Raw genomic sequence first — 26636 nt, forward strand, 5'->3', positions numbered from 1 at the left:
AATGATGTACAAATACGCTTTACACAATTGATGTGTGTATGGATTGGGATAACCAGTGTATGAGCCCCTAATAAAATGTTTAAAAAAAAAAAAAAAAGAATTGGGTTGCTATAGTTTTCAATTGACTGTAATCACGAGACCTGGTAGCAGTAAGAGATACCCTAAGGGATGTATCCCAGACATTCTCTGCATCACCTACATTATGTCACATCGATCTGACTTCCCCTTGGCATCAGGACCAGTGTCACCAGCCAGTCTAGTAACTCCCTTCTTTGCCTGCTGATCCAGAGGCATGGGAAACCCAAAGTGGGCCTGTGGCAGTCTTCCTTTCCAGTTCCCTGGAATCAGGGTTTTGTCTCCTGGTGAGAGGATTTCTCCCTTTGGAACAAAGAGCTCTAGACCCACAGAGCACAGAGTTGTGGAGACAGGAAGCAACAATTTTGCCAGTAGATCACAAGGTATAATAGTGAGTAGTGCCCCTCCCCCTTTCAGCTACTGATCCCTGGCTCCGTGGATCCTCTCTCTGAGAGAAGCAACACTGCTGGTTTAGAGTATGTACAGCCTCCTAGAGAACACTGCCCAAACCCTGCAAGGTATTGCCACTTCACTGTCACCATAATTAGGTCTTTAGAAAGACCGAATTTGCTTCAGGAGAATGGGGACATGGTAAGGCCAGTAAATTCCATGCGCATAGACCCGTTGGCATACTTCATTTGCTGTGGAGTGAGTTCCTCACTCCGAGGGGATGCTGGGTGGGACACCGTGCCGGTGGATCAGACATTCTGTAAGTCCACGGATGGTAGTTTTGACAGGGAAGGCAAATCCATACCCAGTGTTTTCCCAATAAGAACAAAACGCTGCCCTTTCCGTGATGGAAGTGCTCGGATATAATCAACCTGCCATCAAGTTGTTGGTTGCTCTCGCCGAGGAACGCCCTGGGACGCTTGCTCCGTGTCGGTCTCTGCTGCTGGCATATTGGGTCCTTAGCAGTGGCTGTAGCCGAGGCAGCCGTGGAGAGTGGAAGTCTGTGTTGCTGAGCCCATGTTGAGGCTCCATCCCTGCCACGATGGCCGCTTTGTTCATGAGCCTTTGGGGCAAAGACAGGCACAGCTAGGGCAGGAGGTTGACTCATTTCCACAGAATATGTCATCTCATCCACTTCCGAGTCCTGCAAGAGAGACTTGCATCTGTACTCGGCCGCCACGAACCCGGTCAGAATGCAAGCTTGCTCTCGTTGAAGAAGCTGGGGCAGATACAAGAGGACAGTGGTAGCTGCCTCACGTGGTCTGGTAGGCCCCTTTTCTCATGCAGAGAACAACCATCCTTTCCAAGAAAGAGAAAATGCAGTTTCATCTACTTGGAGTTTCTGGATTCTGTCAGGTCTTGGTGGCTCTCTGGGAATAACTCCTTTGACTCTTTCCTGTGGCTTTTGGCTTTGTCCTTGGGGAGCCTCTTTTTGTGTTATTCGCAGTGGCCACACCTGCAGTGAACGATAGAGCTTAAGTCCTTTGAAGCTACATAGCTCGTGGTCACTACTCTGACGGCATTTTGGGAAATTTTATATATATGTATCTGAGTAGGAAAATGGCATCTTTACTTTGATCTAGCAGCTAGACTAATGGTTCTTCCCCAAGTGGCAACCCACTTTCTAGGGGGTGTGGAAATGATCTGAGAAGGCACCAAAAGCAGATACTTACACTTTATCCTGAATGGTGGACTAAAGGCTAAACATTTTTAATCACCAGAGTGGGAACCAACTAATTTCTCCCCCCCTGAAGATAAGCCAAATAAGTTTGGGGATCGATGAGCTAGACTGACTCGGGGACACTTTTATTTCCTGCCATTTAGGAGACAGAAGCAACCTGAGGCTTAGAGTTCATGGTTTCTCATTAAATTCAGACTACACGGCCTCAGGCAGAGAGACTCTTTTAGCAGAACTCCTATTGCGTCTGTCTACATTTACAAACCTAATATTTTTCTGACTTCAAGCTTTCTTAGAGTATCATCTTCAAAGCATAAAAGGGCCAGGCACACAGTAAATGTCTGATTTTTTCCCCCAACCAGTTCCAGGTTGTATTTTGCTGAGTTGTCTAGAGAAATAAAACCAGGGACACATAAGTATAGAAAGGAACTTTATATCAAGAAGTAACTTAATATCAAGAAATCATCCCAGCCTAGTCCAACTCAAGGCCAAACTCATGAGCCGATGGCAGAGAGACCACAGGCCAGTGTGCACAGGGTTGCAGAGAGGCAAGGCCAGTGGAGATATAGCAGGGCACCAAGTGCTCTCAGGTTGGGCAGCCCCCATGGGATCGCCTCTGGAGTGAGGCATACAGTCTCAGCATGTAGGAAGGCAAAGGGACGGATAAATAGAGGAAATGTCCCCAATGTCTCTCATAAAAAGGCCTCACCTGCCAGGAGGCATCATCAGACCGGGACCTGATTGACAGCTTGGACTCCTCCATCCCTACACAAATGCAAGCTGACCTAATGTCTAACTACTACACAGGAGATCACAAGCAGTTGTTAACCTGTGACTCACTATGGTCTGCTTTTTTGACATGCCACTAACCATATTTTCCATCATTGTGCAAGCAACATCCCAAATCTGGAGCCATTTGGGGGGAACTAGTTAAGTTGCTTTAATGAGGAGACCCCAAAATGCACTTCCTCAGACTAGGTAGCATTTGTTTCTTGTTTAACCATGTAGAGTTGACAGTTAGACCAGGACAGATAGCAAGTCATCTTGAGTCTTAAGTTCCCTCTATCTTGTCGCTTCCTTAGGGAAATGACCTTGATGTACAAGTAACAATGGCTTCATGTGTACTGCAGTCACACGGGTCTTAAAAAGAGAGACAGACAAAGAAGTCAAAAAATGCAATTTGAGAAGAGTTCTACCCACCAATTGCCAGCTTTCTCGATGGAGAGCGGAAGCCCTGAGCCCAGGAACGGGAGGGACCTCTAAATCAAATGAAGCCCACAGTGGCCCTACCGGAAAGGAAATCCCCCGTGGATTTCAGAGACTGTAACTCTTTACGGGAATATAAAGTCTTGTGTTCGCGCGCCCCTTCCCCAAGAGTGGCTGGTGGTTTTGAACTGATGACTTTGTAGTTAGCGGCCCAGTGCAAAACTACCAGGGCACCTGGGGTTGACCTCTAGAAACTGGAAAGGGCAAGGAAACAACCCCAGGAAAGGACAGTCTTGTGGCCACCTCGCTATAGCTCAGTGAGATCCATGTTGGGCTTCTGACCTGTGGAGCGATAAGAAAATAAATCTGTGTTGTTTTAAGCCACTGCATTTGTGGTGATTTGTCACCGCAGCTAGCGACGACTCATATATCAAGTTAAGTGTGTGTGTTCAGCAGTAAAACTCAGTGCTGATGAAGCAGGCACTGAAAACCTGCTGCTGGGAATATAAATTACTACAAGCCCTGCTGAAAAAGACTTTGTGGGTATGATTGTTTCATGAAGTCTAAAATTCCATATTCTTTTACCCTAAGCAAATCATTTGGAAAGTGGCAAATATTTACACATACAGGTTATTATTAAGATTAGCAAGTAAGTTGTGGAAATAACTTCAACATCTAACATTAGGGAAATAATGAAATGAATTTTGTAGCCACATATAAAGCAGCAATGGAAAATTAATAATCAAGTTATGGCTTCATCCATCATGCAGCCATTAACAATTATTATGATAAAGGATTATTAATGGAGTGAGAAAGATGCTCATGATAAAGTATAAAGTTAAAAAGTTAGTGCACGAAGCTGTATAGTCAATAAGATATCTGGGATTACTAATGTTTTGCTTGAGAGAGGGACACACAAAAAAACACTGAACAAAATAAAAATATTAGTAGTAGTTGTTGCCGAAATTGTAGTAAATTTGTGCATGTTTTTTTCTTTATACATTTGTTTTTCAAAATGTGCATGCATATGACCTTTAACCTGTTGTTTAATTCTGACTTGTTATAATCCTGTATGATAGAATAAGACTACTTTATAAGGTTTCCAAAGCTGTAGTCATTATGAGAGCAAAGTGCGAGGTCTTTTCTTTCACAGAGCAGGTGGTAGATTTGAACTGCTGATCTTTCAGTCCGCTACTGAGTGCTTTACCATTGCACCCACAGAGCTCCTTACTAAGAGGACAAAATAAGTTCTAAGACAAAGGAAGAAGCTAGGAGACAAAATGGGGGTGGTAGAAATGACTAGAACCACATACATTTTCCCTGTGCCCGGCAGAGAGATTATCTTATTTGACCCTCTAAAAATCCTGTGAGAATAAAGTATTATTGTAGAAACTGAAGCAGAAAGAGAGTAAGAGGATTATGCAGCCAGTATAGCTAAGACCAGAAGCTGGGTCTTGATACCTAATCCAGTATTCTTTCTACTGTCTTCATCTACGTTCTGTAACTTGGACTCAATAAGTACTGTTGTGAGCCTCTTTAGGACCAGACTGCAATGCTCACCTTCCCAGTCTCTTTAGTGTCCCGCCACAGAGGCCTTGCCTATACAATAGTAGGGATGCCGTAGAATTTTTAAATCAAATCAAAATTGACCAAAGGTATTAAATGATACAAGAATAAAATGAAGTTTTCTAAAATAAACTGAAGCTCTGATAACAACTGGTGCTGTGGGCTAGGCAGTGGACTACTAACTTCAAGGTTGGTGGTTCAAACTCACTATGTGCTCCAAAGAGAAAGATGAGGCTGTAAGGAATTACAGCCTTAGCAGCCCTGTACAGGGACACTATGGCCTATATACTCTCTATGGCAATGCATTTGGTTTGGGTTTTTTGTGTTATTTTTTGTGGTAACCGCATCTTTCTTCTTTGCCCAGAATCATCTATTTTTCTTTTCTCCTTTCCTAACTCCTGTAGTTAACCTGTAGCATCGCTGACCCTTTGCATCGCTCTAGCTTTCTTTGGGTTAAATAAAGGAAAACGCTTTCTAGCACTTTTGCCATTTTCAACACTCAGGAAATCCTTGAACAAGTGAGTTTCTTCTGGTGTGGGTTGATTAAGAATGGAGGGAAGTTTATGAACTGTTGACATATTGAGTCTTGGAGATGAGAGTACTTATGGGTTCTAAATGATTTGGAAATGGCTAGAATTTAGTTATAAGTACTAGACTGACGTTGTGGAAGTATCTGCTGAGTTTCTCAAGGCCCTGTGTGCTAATGTTACCACCAATGCTAATTATGGTCACCTAACGGTTTTATAAAGTAGGACTATACACAGAATAAAACATGCCTTGATCTGAGAACAATCCATGGTTTTTATTATTAGGATGAGGCCGTGTAGAAGAGTAGAGATTTGTAGATGGGCGGCCTGAGTTCTCATTTGGATTTCTAGTCCCACCTCAGCCATTAGTTGAGTTGTATGATGTTGAGGCCCATCCTGCTCCCTCCAGTATAAGGGAAATTTTTTAAATGTATGAGAAAATTCCATTATTTCTAACTCCATTTTCCCTTGCACTTTTTAAGACCTTCTTGTACTTTTGGGGAAAAGAAAGTTATACAATTTGAAATCGGATTTTTAATATACTATTAACTTATCTGTATCCCATTTTTTTTACAGCTTCTAAGATGAGGAGGAAAATATCTATATGAGATTTGAAGTCCCTTTTAGCTAAAAAATTCTAGTTCTAAAATATCGCATTATATTAGGAATAATAAAGGAATCACAGGCATTTGTTCCAGGATGTCGAAAAGCAAGAGGTGAGGATATCAGAGTCTCATTAACGTAAGCCAGAATGTCACGTATATTAGCAAGCATGAACTGTAGGTCTTCGGCTTGAACTCTGGCTCCTGGCGTTTGTCTGATAAGCTGTGGGGCGTTGACTACCAGGAAGATGAGGGCAGCTGTGCGCTGTGTTCCACTGCAGGCCTGAGCCGCTCTCCCTGCAGGGGCCCTGAGTAAGGGCCGGAGGGTCACAGCACACCAGCAGGACTGGGCAGCCCTCCCCTAGCCTAGAGAAGAAGGCCACCAAACCTCTCCGCAGTCCTTGCGCAGTGTGTGTGTGGGGGTGGGGGTGGGGTGCGCTCCCTCTTCTTCCTCTGTCTGCCCAGTTTGCTGATGTGGGGAAGCACCTCTGCCTTTCATCTTTGTCTTTAATCTAGGCTTCCACTCAGCTTGCAAGGGGAATTCTCCCATCTCACATCCATTTTTTCCACCAAGGGAGGATGAAACGGGCCCCAGGGTTAGGCAGAAGCTAGATGAGAGAAGAGAAAGACGGGAGGGAGAAGAGAGAGAGTTGAACAGCGAGGGAATGAAGGAGTGGATGGGAGGAAAGTGAAGAAGGAGAGGAATATATGGAATATATCCCTCACCACCACCACCCCCTTGTCAGCGCTCTCTATTTCATTTACAGAAGTGCAGGAGAAATGCAGTTCCCTAACTGAATATACTCCCTAACTCTGAGTATACATTAAGCACCAGTTCTTAACCTGTGGGTAGCAACCCCTTTGGGGCTCCAACGACCCTTTCACAGGAGTTGCCCAGTTCACAACAGTAGCAAAATGACAGTGCTGAAGTATCAGTGAAAATAATGTTATGGGTGGGGGTCAACACAACATGCGGAACTGTATTAAAGGGTCGCGGCATTAGGAAGGTTGAGAACCACTGCGTTAGAGGGTCCTGGGGGCGCTCTCAGGTAAGCATTGGGCTACTAACTGCAAAATTAGTGGTTCAAATCCACCAGCTGCACTGAGAGAGAAAGAAGAGGCTGTCTGCCCCCATAAAGATTTACAGCCATGTAAACATTACATAGGGTCACTATGAAATCGACTCGTTGGCAGTGAGTGTTGTTATTTTATTTTGTTTTCAGCAGGCGAGTGAGTGAGTGAGTGAGTATTAACTAGCTGTCTGTCCTCTGGAGAGCTCCCTATCTGTCTCCGAGTTTACTGCAGAGTAGAGTGAACTACTACCTTACACTACGAAAGTCTACCTGTCCCCCACAAAAAAACTGCCTCCTTATACTTTATCCATCCCTTCCAGCCCCAAGGCCATTGTGCTTGAGATACCAATGTCAAGTTGGTTTTGCTTTTCTCGCCCTGTGTCTTGACTTGGTATGTGGAAAACTTCTTTGGGGAATTGTCATCGCACTGCATTTCCTGGACAACTTACCTGGGTCGAGACTGAGATTTTCCTGTTTCCCTTGGTGCCGGCAGCTTTGATAAATCTGAGGTCACTGTTCCCATCTTCATGGCATATTCCCAGATCCAGAGTGGCCAAGGGCACGCTTCTTATAGCCCACTCCACGGGTGCCCTTGGAATGCCGATAATATCTTTTCTGCTTACCACTTTGTTGAGCCATTGGGCCGGGACTCAGTTGTAAAGGAAGCTACCCTCTATGTCTGGCTGCTGTTGTTTTAATTTATTCCTAGAATATTTATTAACCACCCTATCTTTTGTATTGTTGACTTTCAACCTTTTAACATTTATAAACAGAACTGGGTTGGTACATATTTTGATAACTTTCCTGTACTGGGGTCAGTGCATGCATTCTGGGAGCTAACCTTTAGTGTGTGACTACTTAGGTCCTGTGGAATTCCAGGAGCCCTCGTGGCTCTGTGGCTTAAGTGTTGGACTGCTAGCCAACCACCATGTCGTGGGTGAAAGCCCCCTAATGGGACGAAGATGTGGCTGTCTACTCTCTACAATTTATAGTCTTGAACACTGTAAGGGGCAGTTCTGCTCTGTCCTACAGGGTCGATGAGAGCCCGACTCAAAGGAAGCAGGTTTGGGTGGGAAATTCACAAGCTGGGCCCTTTGTCACCAGGAATTTGCCTTTTATTTAGGAAACAAAACAGACTTGGAGACTGACAGGAAAAAATTTCGTTGAATCTTGGGATTTATTTCGCTTTACGGAAGATCTTTCATCCTTCCTCCTTTATGCTTCTGTGTCATTTGAAAAAAGCCTTTTATTGTGATTTGAGCGGAGGGTTCCAGAAAAGACCAGTTTTCCATTCAGCATTTGTCCCACATTTTGTTCTGTGTCATTGACCGCAAGCACCACCATGTCCCCTCATCACTTCTCCCGCCTCCTCCCCGTGCTGTCCATTTCTGTTCCTTCTCCCTTCCTAACCCTGCAGAACTTGTCCTTGGGTCAGTGCTGCCCTTTCGATCACATGTGTTTGCTTATTCTCGGGAGAGGAGACCTCGTTATCTTGACTGTTCCCCTGGTGTTACTGCCTGAGAATTGAGTCTCAGGGATACGTTCAGGCCAGACCTGAAGAGTGACTAAGGATCACACACTTGGGGTTCTACCAATCTCTATTCGGCCCGTACACTAGTCTTTTTTATGGTGTTTAGTTTTGTTCCACTTTTTTTCTCCTCTTTGCCCGGGAGCAGTGAATGAGATCCTGGTGAGAGCATTCCATAGTGGCAGCCGAGTACCGTCGACTGCTTCTGTTCTTAGCCTCAGAGAGGCTGGCTCTGCCTGGGCCGTTGGACTCGTTGTTTCCACGTGCCTTTGACTTTCTTCACTCACTGGCCCGATGGATGGGAGGAGACCAGGAGATGCACCTTGGATGGCTGCTCACAAGCTTCTCGGATCCCAGCTGCTACTCACCAAATCAGGATGTAGACCATGTTTCATCAGCGTCAGCCCAGAGCAGCAGGTGTGCATTTCTGAAACCAAGTCTCACACGTGCTTGGAAAGCATTAAGACAACCACAAGTTGGATTCTACTTCTTATAGATGGAAGATGTGAGACTTTTCAGTGTAGACTAACTCCTTCACAAGCTGGGTGCTTTATCTACCTTTTACCAAACTTAGAGACTTCTTTTGCTCTTTCCTCGGCTGACTTCCATCCTTAGCATTCCATGGCAGCTGCTCCTACAGTGTGGCTGAAGCTAGCAGTTACCTTTCAGTTATCCTAACGGTCTTTCTGTTTTATTTCATTCTATTGAAACTCACTGGCATTTTCAAATGCTCCTCTTTCATTGCTTTCCTGCCCCCGCCGGTGCTCCTTCTCAGTCGTCTTTATGGATTCTACTTCCTCTGCTTGTGCCTTTAGCGTGGGTATTTTCTAGTATTTGGACCCCAACCTCAACACACACCTCTACTCAGGTGCCCTAGCTTCTGACCTATATTCATCCACTTATTGGACATTGTTATAGGTGTGGGTATCCTCCCATCTACATCTAATCACTCACCTGGCCATCACAGTTCTCTAAGCCATCTTTCCTCCATGTTCCCACTGCTGCTACCAATACTGCCTTTGAACTACGCCGCAGGGTCTCCATGCTTGAGAATGCCGTTATAACTTGCCTTCAGCCTGACTATCCCAGGGGAAGATCCATCCTTGCTGCTGCCTTCTAGTCCGTACTCTAGCTACACCCAAACCCAAACCCACTGCCGTCAATTCTGACTCATAGCCACCCAGCAGGACAGAGCAGAACTACCCCATAGGCTTCCCAAACTTGTATATCTTTATGGGAACGGGCTGCCACATCTTTCTTCTGTGGAGTAGCCAGTGGGCTTAAACTGGTGACCTTCTGGTTAGTAGTCAAGCACTTTCACTACTGTGCTCTGAGGGCTCCCAGAAATCCCTGCAACAAGCCTCTTTCCCAGGTCAGGCTGCACCCCTGATGTATATACTCCCTAGACCCAGTGGGTGATAAGGGGACAGCTATTTGGAAGGGGTGATTGGAGCTAAAGTGGAGTTTGAATTTTTAGCTCCACACATATATGAATTCCTTGACATGAAGGCCAGAGCCAGGGATCAGAAGAGAATAAGGACATTTGGGGACCCACATTTGCACTCTTGTCACAGACCCTATAAACATTTGCGATGGTCCTAATGATGACCTTCTTTTTCTTTGTAGACCTAGCATATGCTGTTAGGTGACTCTTCAGGGATTCTTAAGGGTTTAGCTTTTTATTTTTTTATTCTCATAGGTCTATCACAGTGTTGTCCTAGCACACAGTAAATAAATAATACATATTTGATGAGTGAGTTAAATAATGTATGCAGCATATATTAAACATTTTTATAAATATAAGATCTCCTTTATTGTCATTCTTGAGAGTTTATTGTCATGCTTTATGATTTCTCTTAATGTCTTCGTTTGCTCCCATGTGCTCTGATCGGACATGCCCCTCTCCCCTAGCTGCAGCTTCAGTGCTGTTCTCTCAAGTAAATTCTTCTGGGGGGAGGGGCAGTTGTCCACGTAGCTGGTATGGGGCTGAGCCCTCAGGCCCCTCCACTGGCTCCCCACTCCTTGCTGGCACGCCGCACTCCTCTGGCATTGACTTTAAATATGGTCCCTCTTTCCCTTGGAGGGAAAATTTGATTTTATATATGAAGTGGATTTTTACATTTGTTTTTACAGGTAATTTGATTGGATAAATTGAGATTAATAATAAATGACGGTGTTTCACAAGCATGAAAATGTTGGTATTACAGATTCCCACTGCCATTGGGTCAGGCCAACTCGTGACCTCATAGGACAGGGTAGAACCGCCCCTGCCAGTTTCTTCTTCTTCTTTTAATTTTAATAAATCATTTTATTGGGGGCTCTTATAACTCTTATAATAATACATACATCAGTTGTATCAAGCACATTTGTACATATGTTGCCATCATCATTTCAAAAACATTTTCTTTCTACTTGAGCCCTTGGTATCAGCTCCTCAGGTTCCTAAAAGATGCTGGTAAGAGCAGACAGGGGTTCCCTGCCAGCCTTCTCATGGATTCGATAGTCAGCCCATGTCCCACTGAGCTGGTGGTGAAGTCTGTGTGACTTTTCATGGAGGAAACATTTCGATAGTGAGTAATTTTTAAACACCTGCTGATGCTTGTTTGAATTCCTGCAATGATTTTTCATGATATGAATTTAGGCTAGACCCCTAAATTTTGTGACCTTTAGACTAAGAACCCATCTGGAATGTCCTGTGGTAGCGGCATTGGATCTCCATGACCAACACCATTTTAGCACTTGTATGACATTGTAGCCAAAAAAAAGATGTTCTGGTGTGAGATGAGTAAATTGGACTTAGATGATCCTAAAATCCCTGCAAGCTCACGAGTTCTCAACAGGACATAGAACTGCTCCTCCGCCTTTTCCCAGGCTGTAACCTTTCAGCAAATAGACGCCTCATCTTTCTCCCAGGGAGCGTTCCTCCTGGGCCCACTGTTCCCCCCGCAGCCGAGGGCTTCCCCTGTGCTGCCAGGCCCCTCCACACGTCCACTGAGTGGAAAGAGACCCTGTCCCGGTTCCCTGAGAGGACACCGTGATGCCACCGCGAACAGTTGAGTCTTGCACCTTCCCTCCAGAGTCATGCTGCTCTGCCAGTCGAGCGTCTTCTTTTCAACACTGTCCTTCCACGTTCTCCTTCTCCCTGTAACGTTTTAGGCAGAAGAAAATGTACTCCTGGTAACCCTTCTTCTGGAGGAGGTGAGTCTTTCAGGATCACCCCAGTAAAGATGTGAAATAGCCAAGCAGGTGCCGGATGAGCCAGCACGCGCTGCCTGACCGTCACGCCACCGCAGGCCGAGATGGAAACCACTTCCCGGCGTGGTTTCAGGGGTGTCTCCATGATGCCACTGCTGTGTGACCTTGGGATGCACTGGCATTTGGAGGAGTGTTTGGATTCAGAGACAGTTCAATGGCTTCCGTCATCTAGAAAATCGCTGCCCTCCCACAAGAAGATTAAAAAATAAAAAAAAACCTTTAGTTTTCTGAATTTAGTAACACCAATGCTATTTGCAGCTATTTTGCCCTCAAATAATTTCTTCCACACTTATACACAGATAGCGGCAGGTCTGACTCATATACTTCACGTCCCACTCACTTATGCGTCTACATTTCTGCTCACCCTCCCCTCAGATGCCTGTTTATTATTTACTTCTGTGCTCAGAAAACGTGTTGTAAGTGGCTTAAGGGGCCAACTGTTAAAGAGAGGTACTCGACTCCCATGTGGTACTTACAAAGCAGGACAAGCAGGACGCAAGCGATAGTCAGTACCGCGGCATGGGCTGACTGCTCTCTCCTCTGCTTCTAAGGCAGAGAGCGCAGCTTGATTTGCTTACCTGTCTTGTCTGTACTTTTGGATTCCTGACTTCCCCCCTGTCCCGCTTCAAAGCTACCCTTGAATGGGAATGTTTCCAAAGAGGAAAAGGAATTGGCTCAGTAAGGAACAGGAGAGAGAGCGAAGTAGAATATTGAGGGAAAAACAGCAGAACAGATGGAGTGGAATCTAGTGACTACTTCTCCACTGATCCTAACAGCCACAGTCAGAATCAGAATATTCAAAGCTGGAGTCCTGTGTTTAAACCAGAAACGGCCTGCCTTCAAGTCAGTTCTGCCGCAGGGAGACCCCATGTGTGTCAGGGCACCCGTGCGCTCCGTGGGCTTTTCAGTGACGGAGTGTCAGGAAGCAGATCGCCAGCACTGCCTTTCAAGGCACCTCGGGCGGACCCGAACCTCCGACCTTTGGTTAACAGCCAAGCACAGTAACGTTTGTACCACCCAAGGGCTCACAGGTCCTATGGTTATCATTCCTTAACCGAGCAGGTACTCAGTCAACGCGTATTGAATTTAAACGAGTCCTCTTCTTTCCCAGGTGCGTTCCGTAACTGGTTAGTTGCAGGGCTGGGTGGGAACCCAGGCTTCTTGGCTCTTGAAACAGCTGCTTGTCAACCAGAAGATACTCAAACGCTAGTTTATATGTTATACATCTAAGAGCTGGCACAAAGTAGGCATGAACTGGTGGGCTCAGCTGATTATTCGTAGGGCAGGTGGCACTTAGTTCATCTGTTTATGAGCAGCCAATTAGTAGAAAGAGGATGAGTTTTGGAGTCAGACCTGGGTCTTAATCTCTACTTTACCCCTTAACACTTGGGCAAGTTTAAAATTTTTTTTCTGCACTTAGGTTTTCATAATGATTAATAGGGATAATAATGGCTACCACATAATGTTGTTTTTTTTTTTAATAAGGATTAGATAAAATGGAGTGGGAGAAAGTGCCTCGCTTGTTACGTGGCACAAATCAGTAGCTTCAGTAAATACTTGGGAGCTGAATAAATGCTAAGAATGATTACATTTGATCTCCCCAACAGACTGTCAGTGGACTGTACCTGTCAGGTGTGTCGTTTTGTTTACAGACATATGCTCATCGCCATAGGTAAACTGCCGTTTGACAGACTACTTTCTGCCTTAGAAACGTGCCTGCTCTGGCTACCACACGGCTTTTATAATTTTTTTTCTTTTTACTTCCAGACTGATCCACGCAGGACAGTTGTTAAATGGGTTGGCAGGCCCAACGGTGATGAACGCAGCTCCCTTCCTCTCCACGACGTGGTTTTCTGCCGACGAGCGGGCCACCGCCACAGCCATCGCGTCCATGCTCAGCTACCTGGGCGGGGCGTGTGCGTTTCTGGTCGGCCCCCTCCTCGTCCCGGCTCCGAACGGGACGGCTCCTCTTCTGGCAGCGGAGAGCAGCAGGGCCCACATCGAAGATCGCATAGACACTGTGCTGTATACAGGTACTTTGAAGCCTGTTTTCTTGCTGTTAGGATTTGTTTTTTAACCCCAGTTTTCACTCTGCTGTGTGTGCCAGGTCATTTCATATCAAATATTTAAGGAGGCTCCTATGGATAGCTCCACATAATAGAGTAGAGATCTTAATTTAAAACGTGTACCCTTTCTAGGCAGTTATTAAGGTTAAAGTGTTGTCTTACCTGACAGGTTATTTCTTAACTTTACTTCTCTTGCCCATTCGTTTACAGTTGAGCACTGCATGGCACACTTTCTAGAGACTTCCCTAGATAGCTAATCAATATATAAAAGTAGCCATCTTGATTAATAGTCAAACAGCTCTTGGTAAGCACTGAGCTCATTTCCTCCTTTGAGTGCCCCCTTGGTTGTCCGAGTTCTCTGACCTCATTGCCCTACATTTAAGTTACAGTTTCTCACCCCCGGCCCCCACTAACAGAGGATAGTGACCTTTCCAGAACGTTCTCTGAGCCCCTTCTCTTGGTATGTCTGGAGTCAAGTTCTCGCTCGTCTTACATGACAGTCTCCCGCAGAAACAAAGCAGAAAACCCATTGCCATCGATCTCGTCCATGCCAACTCGTACCAGCCCTGTAGACAGACTTGACCTGCTGGAAACGGTAGGGAAGCAGGTTCCCACAGCTTCCTCCCCCAGAGCAGCTGATGGGTGAACCGCTGACGGCGAGTGTAGCCGATGAGCGCTTAATCACCACGCTCACGAGTCTCCTCTATAATCACGAAAAGAATTGTGGGGGGAAAAGGTCTATTTTTTTGTTTTCTTTCAGATTAACAAAGATTACAGAGATTGAAAATCCACACACTCCCCAAGTGAATGCGTTAACAGTCTTTCAGTTTCTGATTGAACTAAATAAAAGCATCTGCGGTCGAGTGTCTTGTATGAATACTGTACCTATTTTTTCCCCCTTCACTAATTGGGCATAAAAACTTGGACTTGCAAGTGTTAAACACCCTTTGAGCAGTGCCAAGAACTCCCAGAAACCGTCCCTTCTCTGTTGAAGCCAAACGAAGATGATTTGGATATTCATTTTGTTTCCTAACATTTAATATTTTACAGTATTTTATTTAAATTCTATCCAGTCTCTTGATTTCTTATTTTTGGATGCTTCTTGTTATATTCCATTCTCCGATATCACCAATAAATTGGGCCTGACCTGCACTGTACATCAGAACAGTGACCGACAGTGGGTCAAGCAAACCCTCTTATCCAATCCTTACCAGGTTTTGTTTTGGTTTTTCATCATATTCTTTCTTTCTGAGTACCATTTTTTTAAAGACGATCATCCTAGACTTAGGTTTCACCGTCCGTTTTTATGGTGGGCACTGTTGGTTTTTAGTGCATTTCCCTTAAGAGTAACAGTCTACAGTTGCTTCAGTCTTGCCTACGTCGTATACCACGTGTACACCTTGGATTCAGACTCAGCCGCCCCGTGGCGTTTCCTAGGCTGTAAGTCTTTGTGGGAGCAGATCACCATGCATGTTCAGACTAACACCACCGCCACCTCTCCGTAAACAGCCATGCGCTTTCACCATTGTGCCACTAGTGGTCCCCTTGGTGTACTCTAGTACCCCACTATTCTTGGCTTATGTGACCTTTTTACCTCTGTCCTACTGACATCTCTCTGCATACCAGTTGTTCTTACTAGACTGAGTTATCCTAGCCACATACTATATTTTACTAGTCTCTGTATCTGTAGGACTTAGTTGTTGCTTAATAATTATTTGTTAGAGAAATAAATACTTGAAATGTTTAGGTTCTTTGTGTTGCGTGGTTAGGATTTTACCCTATTAATGTTTCTTTCCTCTTTCAGAATTTGGAGCTGTATGCTTGATTTTTGCTGCAACGTTAGCTTATTTCCCGCCCCGGCCTCCTTTCCCTCCCAGTGTTGCTGCAGCTAGCCAGCGACTGAGCTATCGGCGGAGCTTTTGTAGATTATTAAGGTACCTGTACTTAGTCATTGGATGGTTTGGATGAATCCCTTTGAGGTCATTTCACAGTTAAGAGACTCTATCACAGTAATATATATTTTAAAAATCCACTTTGATCTTTTATTTCCTGACCCTTTTTTCCCCATTTTATTAGGGGCTCTTACAACTCTTGTAACAATCAGTTATGTCAAGCATATTTGTACATATGTTGCCATTATTATTTTCTAGACATTGACTTTCTATTGAGCCCTTGGGATCAGCTCCTCTTTTTTTCCCTTCCCCCTCCCACCTTTGTGATCCCTTGATACATTATAAATTACTATTATTTTCATATCTTGCACTGACCGCTGTCTCCCTTTCCCCATGGTTTCTGTTGTTCGTCCCTCTAGAGGGGGCCATGTGGTTATGTGTCGATCATTGTGATCGGTTCCTTCTTCCTCCCCCACCTTCCCACCTTCCCCCAACCCCTCTCGTATCACTATTCCCATTCCTGTTCCTGGATTCCGTGTGTTGTGAGCTCTGATCTCTTATCTGTACCTGTGCGCATGCTCCGGTCTAGTCTGAAGTGATAGGCAGCACTGGTGTCATGACTGGGCACCATCCGCTTTCTTCACCACATTTGCTTATGCACCCATTTTGTCTTCAGCGATTGTGCCGGGAGGGTGAGCATCACAGAGTGCCACTTTGTTAGAACAAAGTGTTCTTGTATTGAGGGAGGGTATGAGTAGAGGCCTGAAGTCCATCCACTACCTCAGTGTATATCATAGTAATTTTTGATTAATGAAATATCTTAGAAGTGTTTCCTCTCAGGAACCTATCAAAAATTGCCAGAACAAAACCACCTTAGCTACATACCTATAATATTTGCCTTAGCTACATACCGATATTATTATTTACTTAATATTTTAAAGGAAAATACTTGAATATTTTACTTAAATAATTTTAAAAAGGAACCATATTAAATAATACTTATCCAATGTCATCGAGTCACTTCCAACCATAGTGAGTCTATGCCCCTGTGTTTCCAAGACTATAACTCCTTACAGGAGTAGACCTCATTTTTCTCCCTCGGAGTGTCTGGTGAGTTTGAACTGCTGACTTTGTGGTCAGTAGCCCAATGCATAACTTTACATTCCAGGGTCAGCAAACTAAGGCTCAAGAGCCATATGTAGCTCTTCGGTATATACACATGGCTCTGAAGTAAAATTGAAAATGAAAATAAAGTTATAATTTTGTTTTCAGATGATGATTTCATTTGTTTATAAATATATTGATGGCTCTCAAATGATTTTTAAATTGTAAGCAACAAGATTGGCTCTTCTATTTGCCAACCCCTGTACTACTCCACCAATAGTACCTGTACAATCACGGGGTTCACGTGTTTATTTTCCCTATCATGCTAATCATTTTATTTTGTACTTCCTAATTGAGTATTAAAAGAAACACACCAGTCAATACAAAGATAATAAAATGTTTGTTCAGATATCACTTAAAATTTCCGTAGCTGAATTAAGAGCATCTGTTGCCATACTACTTGTGGGACCATACTTAGGAAAAGCTTACTGTCTTATTTTATTGACATAACTTAATATAGTTTGATTAACTTCTGCCCTTGCTGCCACAAATGCCTTAATACTAAACTTGATTCTTGAGCTCTCTGGTCTTCCTTATGAGTATGACTTGCCACCTAGTTGTCTTGGATTTTTATTGATCCTTTGGCAACTTCTCTGGTTCTTTTTGATCTAATCTTTCTCTCCCAGATGGTAAGTGCCTTATAGTAGTAAACTGTGTTTTTGTATTCTCTAGTGTTGTCTAATAGAAATATAGTTTGTTCCTCATATATAATTTAAACTTTTTAATAGCCTCAAAACCTATAAAGAAATGAATCATTAATTTTAATGTTTATTCAGTTCAGTACTCTACAATGTTGTCATTTTAACTTGTAATTGATATTTCAAATTATCAAATGAGATATTTTGCATTTTTTATCCACACAAAAACATTGAAATCCAGTGTGTATTTTACACTTACAGATTTTCTCCATTCAGATACCAAAATTTCAGAGGGGTATAGCTCAGTGGTAGAGCATTTGACTGCAGATACCAAAATTTCATTGGATACTTGATCTATATTTAAAATTAATAAAATTCACAGTTGAAAAATTATTCTTTGATCAGCACCACTCATATTAAACTATTTGAAAGTAGAAATAAATATTTGCAAATTTTCAAAATTTGAGTCAAAACATCTTTGATATTATTAGCTTCAGTGTTATATTCTATAGGCAATTCAAATGATGGTTAAAGATCTTTCACTTTTGTAGAATATATATTTTTTCAGTCTTTTCATTTTTCAATAAAATTTCCATAGCTGAATTAAAAGCATCTGTTGCCATAACTCCATCTATGAAAATGGTTTTTTTTAATGCATGTCTTCAAGAACCCGAGCCATTTTATAGCTGACCACAGTTAACACTGTAGTTGGATCCTTCTAAAAATAATTTAAAAATAATATATTGAGCATTCTGATTCCAGGCAACTAATTTTCTTGATAATTTTTGGGGTCATTGAGAGGAAACTCCTTATCAGATTCACCACAGGCACACCTCATGTTATTACAATTCACTCTATCGTCTTTGCAGACACCGTGCGTTGCACAAAGGAAAGGTCTATGGCAGCTCTCCGCTGGCCCCCTTTCCCAATAGCCTGCGCGCGCTCTGTGCCTGTCGCATTTTTGTCATCCTCACGTTCCAAACTTTTCATGATGCTGTGACTTCCTCGCCTGCAGTCAGTGCAATGTACACTTTTATGTGCATCAAGGAGCCAAAGCACGCGCGTGCGTGTGTGTGTGTGTGTGTGTGTGTGTGTGTGTGTGTGTGTGCCACACTGCAGTCGTCTGGCTGGACCCGCACCACCACTGGGGTTTGCTGTGGGTATTTGCTGAAAATATCTCTTAGTGCTGTCCACTTGGGTATCTCTAGAAATATTTTCACAGTGTTCGTTTTGCTCCGCTACAACTAACTGCGGTTGTTGTCCTTTGTGAAAATTGTGGCATGCCTGTCTTTCTCCGCACGTGATGTCACTGTGAGTCAGGGGCCACTCGAGGGAAACGAACAACTGGCTTGCCAAGTCACTTAAGGACTTTAAGCTAAGGAGTATCACAGAAAATAGGTTTTCTAGGGGGAAACTGGCATTTAAAATGATCACTCTGACCATGTATACCTTCTTGCTTCTAATTACCCTGGACACCAAAATCTTTTTTCTGTAAGTGCATTAATACAAGCTCTTTCTTCTCTATCCAAAGCCTGTTTTGCAGACCCCTTTCTCAAGGATCCCTTTGTCTCTCCCCATCCATCTCTTTCCACGATTACCTGCTTAACCCACTCACCTGTGGGCTGGCCACAACGGTCAGTGTGGGCTCTCCAGATCTCATCTCTAGCCCACCACGCATTTTTCTCTGATTCTTCAGAGAGCTCCTGAAATTTCAGTTCCTACATTTGTTAGGAATAACTTTCCAGATTCTGATCCCACCATTTAACACCAGTGTTGATGGATAACGTGAATGTGCTGCTCCCAAGTTTGCACAGCAATGATTGCTTTCCTGCCCCTGAGATTCCCTTCTCTTGCCTCTGCTTCTAAGTGTGTGACCTTTCTCTATTGGTTACTGTCTTTGGCTTCTCTAGACCAGTGGTTCTCCACATTCCTCATGCTGCGACCCTTGAATATAGTTCCTCATGTGGTGGTGACCCCAACCATAACATTATTTTCATTGCTACTTCATCACTGTCATTTTGCTACTGTTATGAATCGGGCAACCCCTTTGAAAGGGTCGTTCAACCACCAAAGAGGTCGCAACCCATAGGTTGAGAACCGCTGAGCTACAGAAACAGAACCAATGATGCTTATAGTTGTATCTATAGAAAGTTTTATATCAAAGAAATGACTCACACAGTAATAGAGGCTAGCAAGTTGTAAGTCTGTGGGCAGGAGACTCCTGTAAGACTCCAGTAGCTGCCCCCCCATATCAGTAGGTCCGAGAGCAAACGTCTAGCTGCAGAAGCTAAGATCAGCAAGTAAGAGGCAGGCAGCTCAGGACTCTCAAGGCAGGCAGTATGGCAGGCTGCTGACTCAAATCCAGAGAACTGGAGGTTGAGAATTTCTTTGGTAAATAGACACCCCCACCCCCAAGCAAGGTGGCTAGGTCAAGATATTTTAAGCTTAATTTGTCGTATTGGCAAGTTGCTTTTAAAAAATGCCCACCCTAGCTACACTTCTGTCTGTAGTACCCACACCATCTCAAGCCTACTGAACTTGCATTACTCATTTTCAAAAATGTTACCAGCCTACTTGGTGTAAATAAATATACCGTTTAATTTCATTTTCTGAGTATTAATAAGTTGGAGATTGCCATCATGCAGTAGTTAGGGGTGTAGGTTTCACCCTCTCTTGATTCCTGCTCCTAGCTTTGCCCATTTCTTAATGAGAGCTGCTATCTTTTTCTTAATGATTTGCATAGTCTAGATACGAATCCATTGCTGATTTTAGAAATTACAAATACCTACTCTTATTCTGTCATCTGCTATTCATTTTATCCATGTAGTCCTTAATTATTAACCTTTGCTTTTACTTTAGGCCTTTCACACACACCTAGAAGCCACTTTAATGTGTGATGTTATCTAGTGATACAGCATTTTCTCCGTAAAATGAGCAACCGCCATTTACCAAACAACACTGAGCCCTTTCATTTGTAGTGCCACACCTTCATTATGCAGTGAATTTTTGTGCCTAAGCACACTGTCCTCTCCCATTATTCTGTTTGTTCCCGAGTCAATACCACACTATTTTCATTACTCTGACTACACGGTTTGTCTTAGTATCCGATCGAACACTGGTCCCTCTTTCATCTCTTTAAAGGATGGCTTAGCTTGCCAAGGACATTTATTATTCCATGAAAATTTTAGAACTTGTTTATATTGAGTTTCTAAAAAAATAGAACTGGAATTTAAAAATATATATTTTTATTGGGGGCTCTTACAGCTCTTATCACACTCCATACATTCCCCCTATGTGTCAAGCACATTTGTACATATACCGCCATCATCCTTTTCAAAACATTCTCTTCCCGCTTGAGCCCCTGATATGAGCTCCCCATATCTTCCCCCTCCCTTCCCCGTCCGCCCTCCCTCACAGACCCTTGATAAGTTTATAGGTTATTTTTTCCATATCTTGCATCATCCTGCGTCGCCCCTCACCCACTTTTCCGTTATTCGCCCCCCTGAGAGGAGGTTTTAGGTTGATCCTTGTGATCGATTCCCCCTTTCTCCCTCCACCCACAACTGGAATTTTTCATTGTGATTTTGCTTTGACTATCTAGATTAATATAAGGTGAATTGATATATGGATTCCTTTGATTAGTTTTGTTATTGAAGTTGTTGGATTTTTGTCTTGTTTCTACATCGAAGTCTTGGGCCTTCCTGATTTATTCCTAGATACATAATAATTTTTAAATTACTATTCTGAATGGTGTCTAAAATGTATTCTCTTGCCTAGTTGGTCATTATGGGAAAATGTTATATTCCAATTCAGTCTGCGGTTGTTGGCGCTATTAGTCTTTTCCCTGCCAGTCTTAACACCTTTGTGGGTCACTTCCCAGTCACAAACACTCCTTCCTACTTGGCCTGTTTTAAATTTTCATTTTCATTGTCTCTGTGTGTACCTAAGCACTGCACTCTACTTTTGCCAAGTTTTTGAATCAATACCATCATAATGACTCTTTTGTGTCTGGCTTCTTTTAGCCAACCTTATTTTGTGGGATGCAGCCGTACATTTTTATCGTCGTCCTATTTCCATTGTGTGACTGTGTCAGTATCACTCTCTTTACTGAGGTGGATGCCCAGGTGAGTTCTCTGTAGGCTGAGGTTAGTACAGCAGTGATGCTCTGAGCATTCTTCTCACGTGCCTGATGCATGTGCTTGCTTCCTTTGGGTCTGTACCTTGCTAGGCCATCATATATACGCTTCTTTGAGTTCAGTAGTAATGCTAAGCTTTCCCAGATTGACTGCATAGTTTTCCCTCCCACCAGCGGGGGACTTTAACTGCTGCTTCATCTGCTCATCACTTTAGGAGATTGTCAGACTTTAATTCTGCCATTCTGGTGGGTGTGCCTCGGTACTTTACTTGGTTTCAGTCAGCGTTTTCCCTGAGGACCAGGAATGGTGAGCATATGTTCATATCTGTAATGGCCATATGGCTTTTCTTTTTAAAAACTGCCTATTCAAGTTTCTTGCCCAATTTCTTACAGTATTATCTGTGGTTTTTTCCTTATTGTTCTGAGATTAATTATAGATCCGCTATATAAACTCTCTTGGTTATAAGTGTTAAAAATATCTTCTACTCTATAACTTTCATCTTAATTCTCTTTATATACATAGAAGTTCTTAATTTTAGTATAATCAGATTTATCCTCCCCATCCCCATACAATTAGTCCTTTTGTATATAGCCTAAGGGATCTTTTTTAACCTAAGGTCACAAAGATATGTTTTATATCTCATACTCTAAAATCTGTATGGGTTTGCGTTTTGTTTTAAACAGTCAACCAGAAATTGGTCTGTAATCAGCAACAATTGATTTTTTTTTTTAATATGGAACAGTGTCATTTTTTTTACTGCATGGATTTTCCATTGATCCAGCAGCATGGACCAAATACTATCTTAACCTACTATTTTGCAAGGCAGAATCAGCTTTGCCATAAATCACTGGTCCACATCATTTCTGTTTCTGGGTTTTGCGTTTTGTGTTGTTTCTCTTTGTATTTTGGTGCATGTAGGCCATTTAGGGTTATCTCAGTGTTTCATAGTCTTCCATGTAGAACTCTTGTACATTTTAAAGTTTTAGTATCAGGTTGTTTTTGCTTAAGATTTTTAAATTTCTAGAATGACATTTTCAGTCTGCTGCTGGTTTATAAAAAGGGTTTATGTGCTCACAGTATATCCAAAACTAGTTCTAACACTCTGCCTTTAGGCAAGGGGGCTTCATGAAGTTTGTGCATCAAACAATTTTCCCGTGAATTTTTGAAGCTTTCTATTACGTTGGAGTTTTTGGTGTTCACAGCATCTGCAAATCGTAGCCATTGTTTTCCTCTCCATTTTTAAATTGTATGCCTTTTATTTCTTCTTCCTGTCGCTGTTCCTAATTAGGACGAGCAGGGTGTTAGCAGTGGTGTTAGCAAGAATCTTGGTCTCTCTCGTCTCAACTGGAAAGTCGAAGTTTGATGTTTTAAAATCACGAACACTCCCTTCTTTTTTTGGAGGAACACTTATCATGGATGAGTGTTGGATTTTTCAAACCTTTACTCTCTGTATCTATAGAGATAGGTTTTTTCTTTTAAATGTTACGGTAATCTTGCATTATTAGAATAAACACAATTAGGTTGTGATGGATGACCTCTGTTATATATTTCAAGATATTAGTTTCAAAGACTCTCCGTTTTTTAAGATTTTTGTACCTGTACTCTTAAGTGAGGTAGTCAGTAATGGTCTTTCCTGAGAGTATCCTGGCCAGGTTCCTGTACCAGTATTCCCGGTATGTTGACTTTGTAAAGACCCCCTTTCTGTTCTGTAGGAATTTGTATAAAGCCTAAAGGTATTTTATGTCTCTTTAGAATTCATTGGTGACAATATCTGGGCCTAGAGTGTTCCTTTGGATAAATTTTTTCATGCAGGAGTAATTGATTTAATAATATGTTTTCAGATAGTTTAAGCCTTTATTTTCTATGTGTTTAAAACATTAATCTCCTCCTCAGCATGACTTTTGTTATACCCAGCAAGCTGATGTTATATTTTAACCTTAATTGGTTAAAACTTTTAAAAATAATTTCCCTCATGCTTTCTGTTTGATCCATGTTATTTAGAGAGTATTTGTTTCCAGAACACAAAAGTTTTCTGTGTATCTTTTTGTCACAGCTTCTTTGTTTAAGTGCATATTCTTCGGTTCCCTGAAATCCCGGGAGATTTCGTGTGTGGTGCCTGTGCCCTTTCGTAGCATTCTGTCTGCATTACAGAGCATGCATTTGTCCTCGTTGAGTCCCAGCGTTCGCTACAGACCCTTGGGAATCCATGCTTGATCGGGGTTCTTAGGCTTCTAGATCCTCATTGATTTGTTGTTTCATCTGCTTGTTCTATATGTGAGATGATAGAACAATGACTATGAATATGTGTCCCGTTGTAAATCTGATTTTCTTTATCTGTCTAGAGGCAGTATTGTTAGATGTGTAGATTTAGTCTATCTTCCTGACATATTCAAAGGTATATCAGTAGGAGTCCCTTTGTCCCTTATGTTTTATTTTGCTTCTACTTTATGTGTGGTCTCACTGCCACCTGAGGCCTCTCTGCTCTGCTGGGTGAGGTCCCCAAGGCGTGAACGGGTACTGAACTTAAAGACCGTTTCGGTCTGTCCAGATGTTTCTTGTGTGGGTTTGTTGGTTTGTTTTAAGTTACTGGAGTTTATATTTCTCTCTTACAGATTTGGTTTCTCTAAAGTTGACTTTATAGGAAGGCACCAGCCCCAGCCCCTTGAGATGGATCACTATCTGGGCAGAACTGGAAAATTTCCTGGTCCAATGTTTAATTTTCCTGTTTGACTTGAAAAGCCCATTTTTATGTGGTTTCCTCTCTTTTTACCTTTGCATATAGTTGCCTTATTTGTAATACAACTGACAACCGCCGCCTTTTAATTAAAGTACAATCCATTTACATTTAATGTACTACTGATGAGTTGTATTTAAGTTTACTGTTTCATATTTACTTTCCATCTATCTCATTTCATTGTATGTATATTTTCCTGTTGATTTCAAGGTTTCCTCCTTAAGCTTGATTTTCAGCACTGCAACTATGATGTACATAGATGTGCGCTTTTGTTTATATTTCTTTTTCTTGAAGTTTACTATCTTTGTTTTAAATGTTTCATCAAATTTGAAACATTTTTTTAAAATGTCTTAAAGCCTTAAGGGCTGCCTTTATTTTTTTCACTTAATTTTTGCACACGTTTATGTCAGGTAGTTCGGAGTTGGTTCCCGCTGATAGTGACCCTCTGTCCAATAGAATGAAATGCTGCCCGGACCTGAGCCATCCTCAGAATTGTTGCTGTGCGTAAGCCCCTGTATTCATCCATTTCACGGGGAATGTTTCTCGTTTTCCCTGACCCTCCAACTTTGCCAAGCATGACCCCTCCTGAGAACATGTGCAAAGTACACAAGACAAAGTCTCGCATCCTCACTCCTAAGGGACGCTCCTGGTTGTTATGGCAGTCCACGGTACAGCCATACTCTTCCCAGTAGCGCGATCCAAGGCATTGATTCTTCCTCAGTTTCTTTGTTGATTGCTCAGCTTCACGAGCGTATGAGGTGATTGAGAATACCTTTGCTTGGGTCAGGAGCATCCTCATCTTTAAATGATGTCTTTGCCTTTTAACATTTCAGAGAGGTTTTGTTCCAACAGGCTTGCCCAGTGCAGCATGTTTGATTTCTTGACTGCTGCTTCCAGCAGTGAAATGAAATCCTTGACCACTTCCATCTTTTCTGTTGGTCATGATGTTTACTGGTTCAGTTGTGAGGATTTTTGTGGTCTTTACATTGAGGTGCTGTCTTCAGGAAGCGCTTCAAGTCCTCTTGACTGCCAGCAGGCAAGGTTAGGTGATCTGTATATTGCAGATTGGTAATGAGTCTAATTTTTTTTAACTTCAAGCTTACCTCACTTTTTCTGTCTTTTCATTTATGTATTACTATTATTATTACTTATAGATCATTTTATCGGGCACTCTTACTGCTCGTATAACACTCCATACGTCAAGCACATTTGTACATATGTTGCTATCATCAGTTTTGAAACATTATCTTTCTGTTTGAGCCCTTGGTATCAGCTCCTCTTTTTTCCCTCCTTCCCCCACCCTTCCACCCTCGTGAACCCCTGATAAATTATAAATTGTTATTATTTTCATATCTTACATTGACCTCTGTCTCCCTCTGTCCACATTTCTGTTGTTTGTCCCCCTGGGAGAGTGGTGGTTATACATCGATCATTATAGTTGGTTCCTCCTTTCTCCCCCGACCTTCCCCTACCCTCATGGTCTCATTACTCCCATTACTGTTCTTGAGGGGTTTATCTGTCCTGGATTCCATGTGCCAAGGGCTCTTGTGTGTACCAGTGTACATGCTCCGGTCTAGCCGGATTTGTAGGTAGAGCTCTGAGTCATGATGGTGGGGGGAGGAAGCCTTAAGGAACCAGAGGAATATTGTGTGTTTCGTCAGTAGAGCCTTTCTAATCTTGATGCCATCAGTTTTCAGTTTATTTGCTCAGCATATAGATTTAATGAATATGGTGAAAGGATACAACCCTAGTGCCCATCTTTGCTGACTTGAAACCATGAAGTACCCTCTTGTTCTGTCCATAGGTTCCCAAAACCTATTTGGCTTACTATCCCTTTCCAGAAAAAAACTTATTTAGTGCCTCCTCCCAAACTCCAGCTCTACCCCCAATCATGAAAACTGTTGGTACTATAACTCATGATTCAGGCCAAAGTGTTTAAGTATCTGCTTTTACAGTCCCTTTGTATCATTGCAGCGCCTCTCAGGGTGTTGAATCGCCCACTTTGGGAAACACTGCCCTATTCAAATGACTGCCTTGTGGTCTGTGTACAGTTTCCACCTGAAGACAACGAAATGTGCTGAAATTCCCTCTTTGCGTGTTACCCATAATTTGTTTTGTCCATACAGCCAAATGCCTTTGCAGAGCCCATAAGAAACAGGTGAGCATACCTGCTTAGACAACTCACTACCACAGAGTCCATTCTGACTCACAGTGACCCTGTAGGACCCGGTAGAGCTGCCCCCGTGCGTTTGGGAAACTAACTGTCCAGGGAAGTAGAAAGTGGAACAACTGGTGGTTTTGAACTGCTGGTCTTGCATTTAGTAGCCCAAGGTGTAAGCCACCCCATGCAGCATCTGGGCCACTCTAGAACTGATTTACCTGCTTGTATGTGTGTCGTGTGTGTGTGTGTGTGTGTGTGTGCGCGCGCGCGCGTGTCCTTTTCCATTGCATTTATAACTAGTCATCACACATTCAGCAGCTTAAAACACACATTTATTGTCTCACAGTTCTTTAGGTCAAAATCTCATAGACTCACTTGGGTTCTTT

General features: G+C 42.8%; 1 protein-coding gene across 1 annotated transcript in view; it reads left to right on the plus strand.

Annotated features, from left to right (window-relative positions):
- The window catches only part of SLC49A4 (solute carrier family 49 member 4), a 108921-nt gene that overhangs the window by 34759 nt on the left and 47526 nt on the right, over positions 1-26636 (plus strand). The window contains exons 4-5 of the mRNA XM_030884814.2: positions 13227-13492; positions 15330-15459. Of these exons, the coding sequence (XP_030740674.1) occupies positions 13227-13492; positions 15330-15459 (396 nt within the window). The remainder of the gene's footprint in view (positions 1-13226; positions 13493-15329; positions 15460-26636) is intronic.

Source organism: Echinops telfairi, unplaced genomic scaffold, assembly GCF_000313985.2.
Source record: "Echinops telfairi isolate 266 unplaced genomic scaffold, ASM31398v2 ScPeMD7_17;HRSCAF=63, whole genome shotgun sequence".
Taxonomy (NCBI): Eukaryota; Metazoa; Chordata; class Mammalia; order Afrosoricida; family Tenrecidae; genus Echinops; species Echinops telfairi.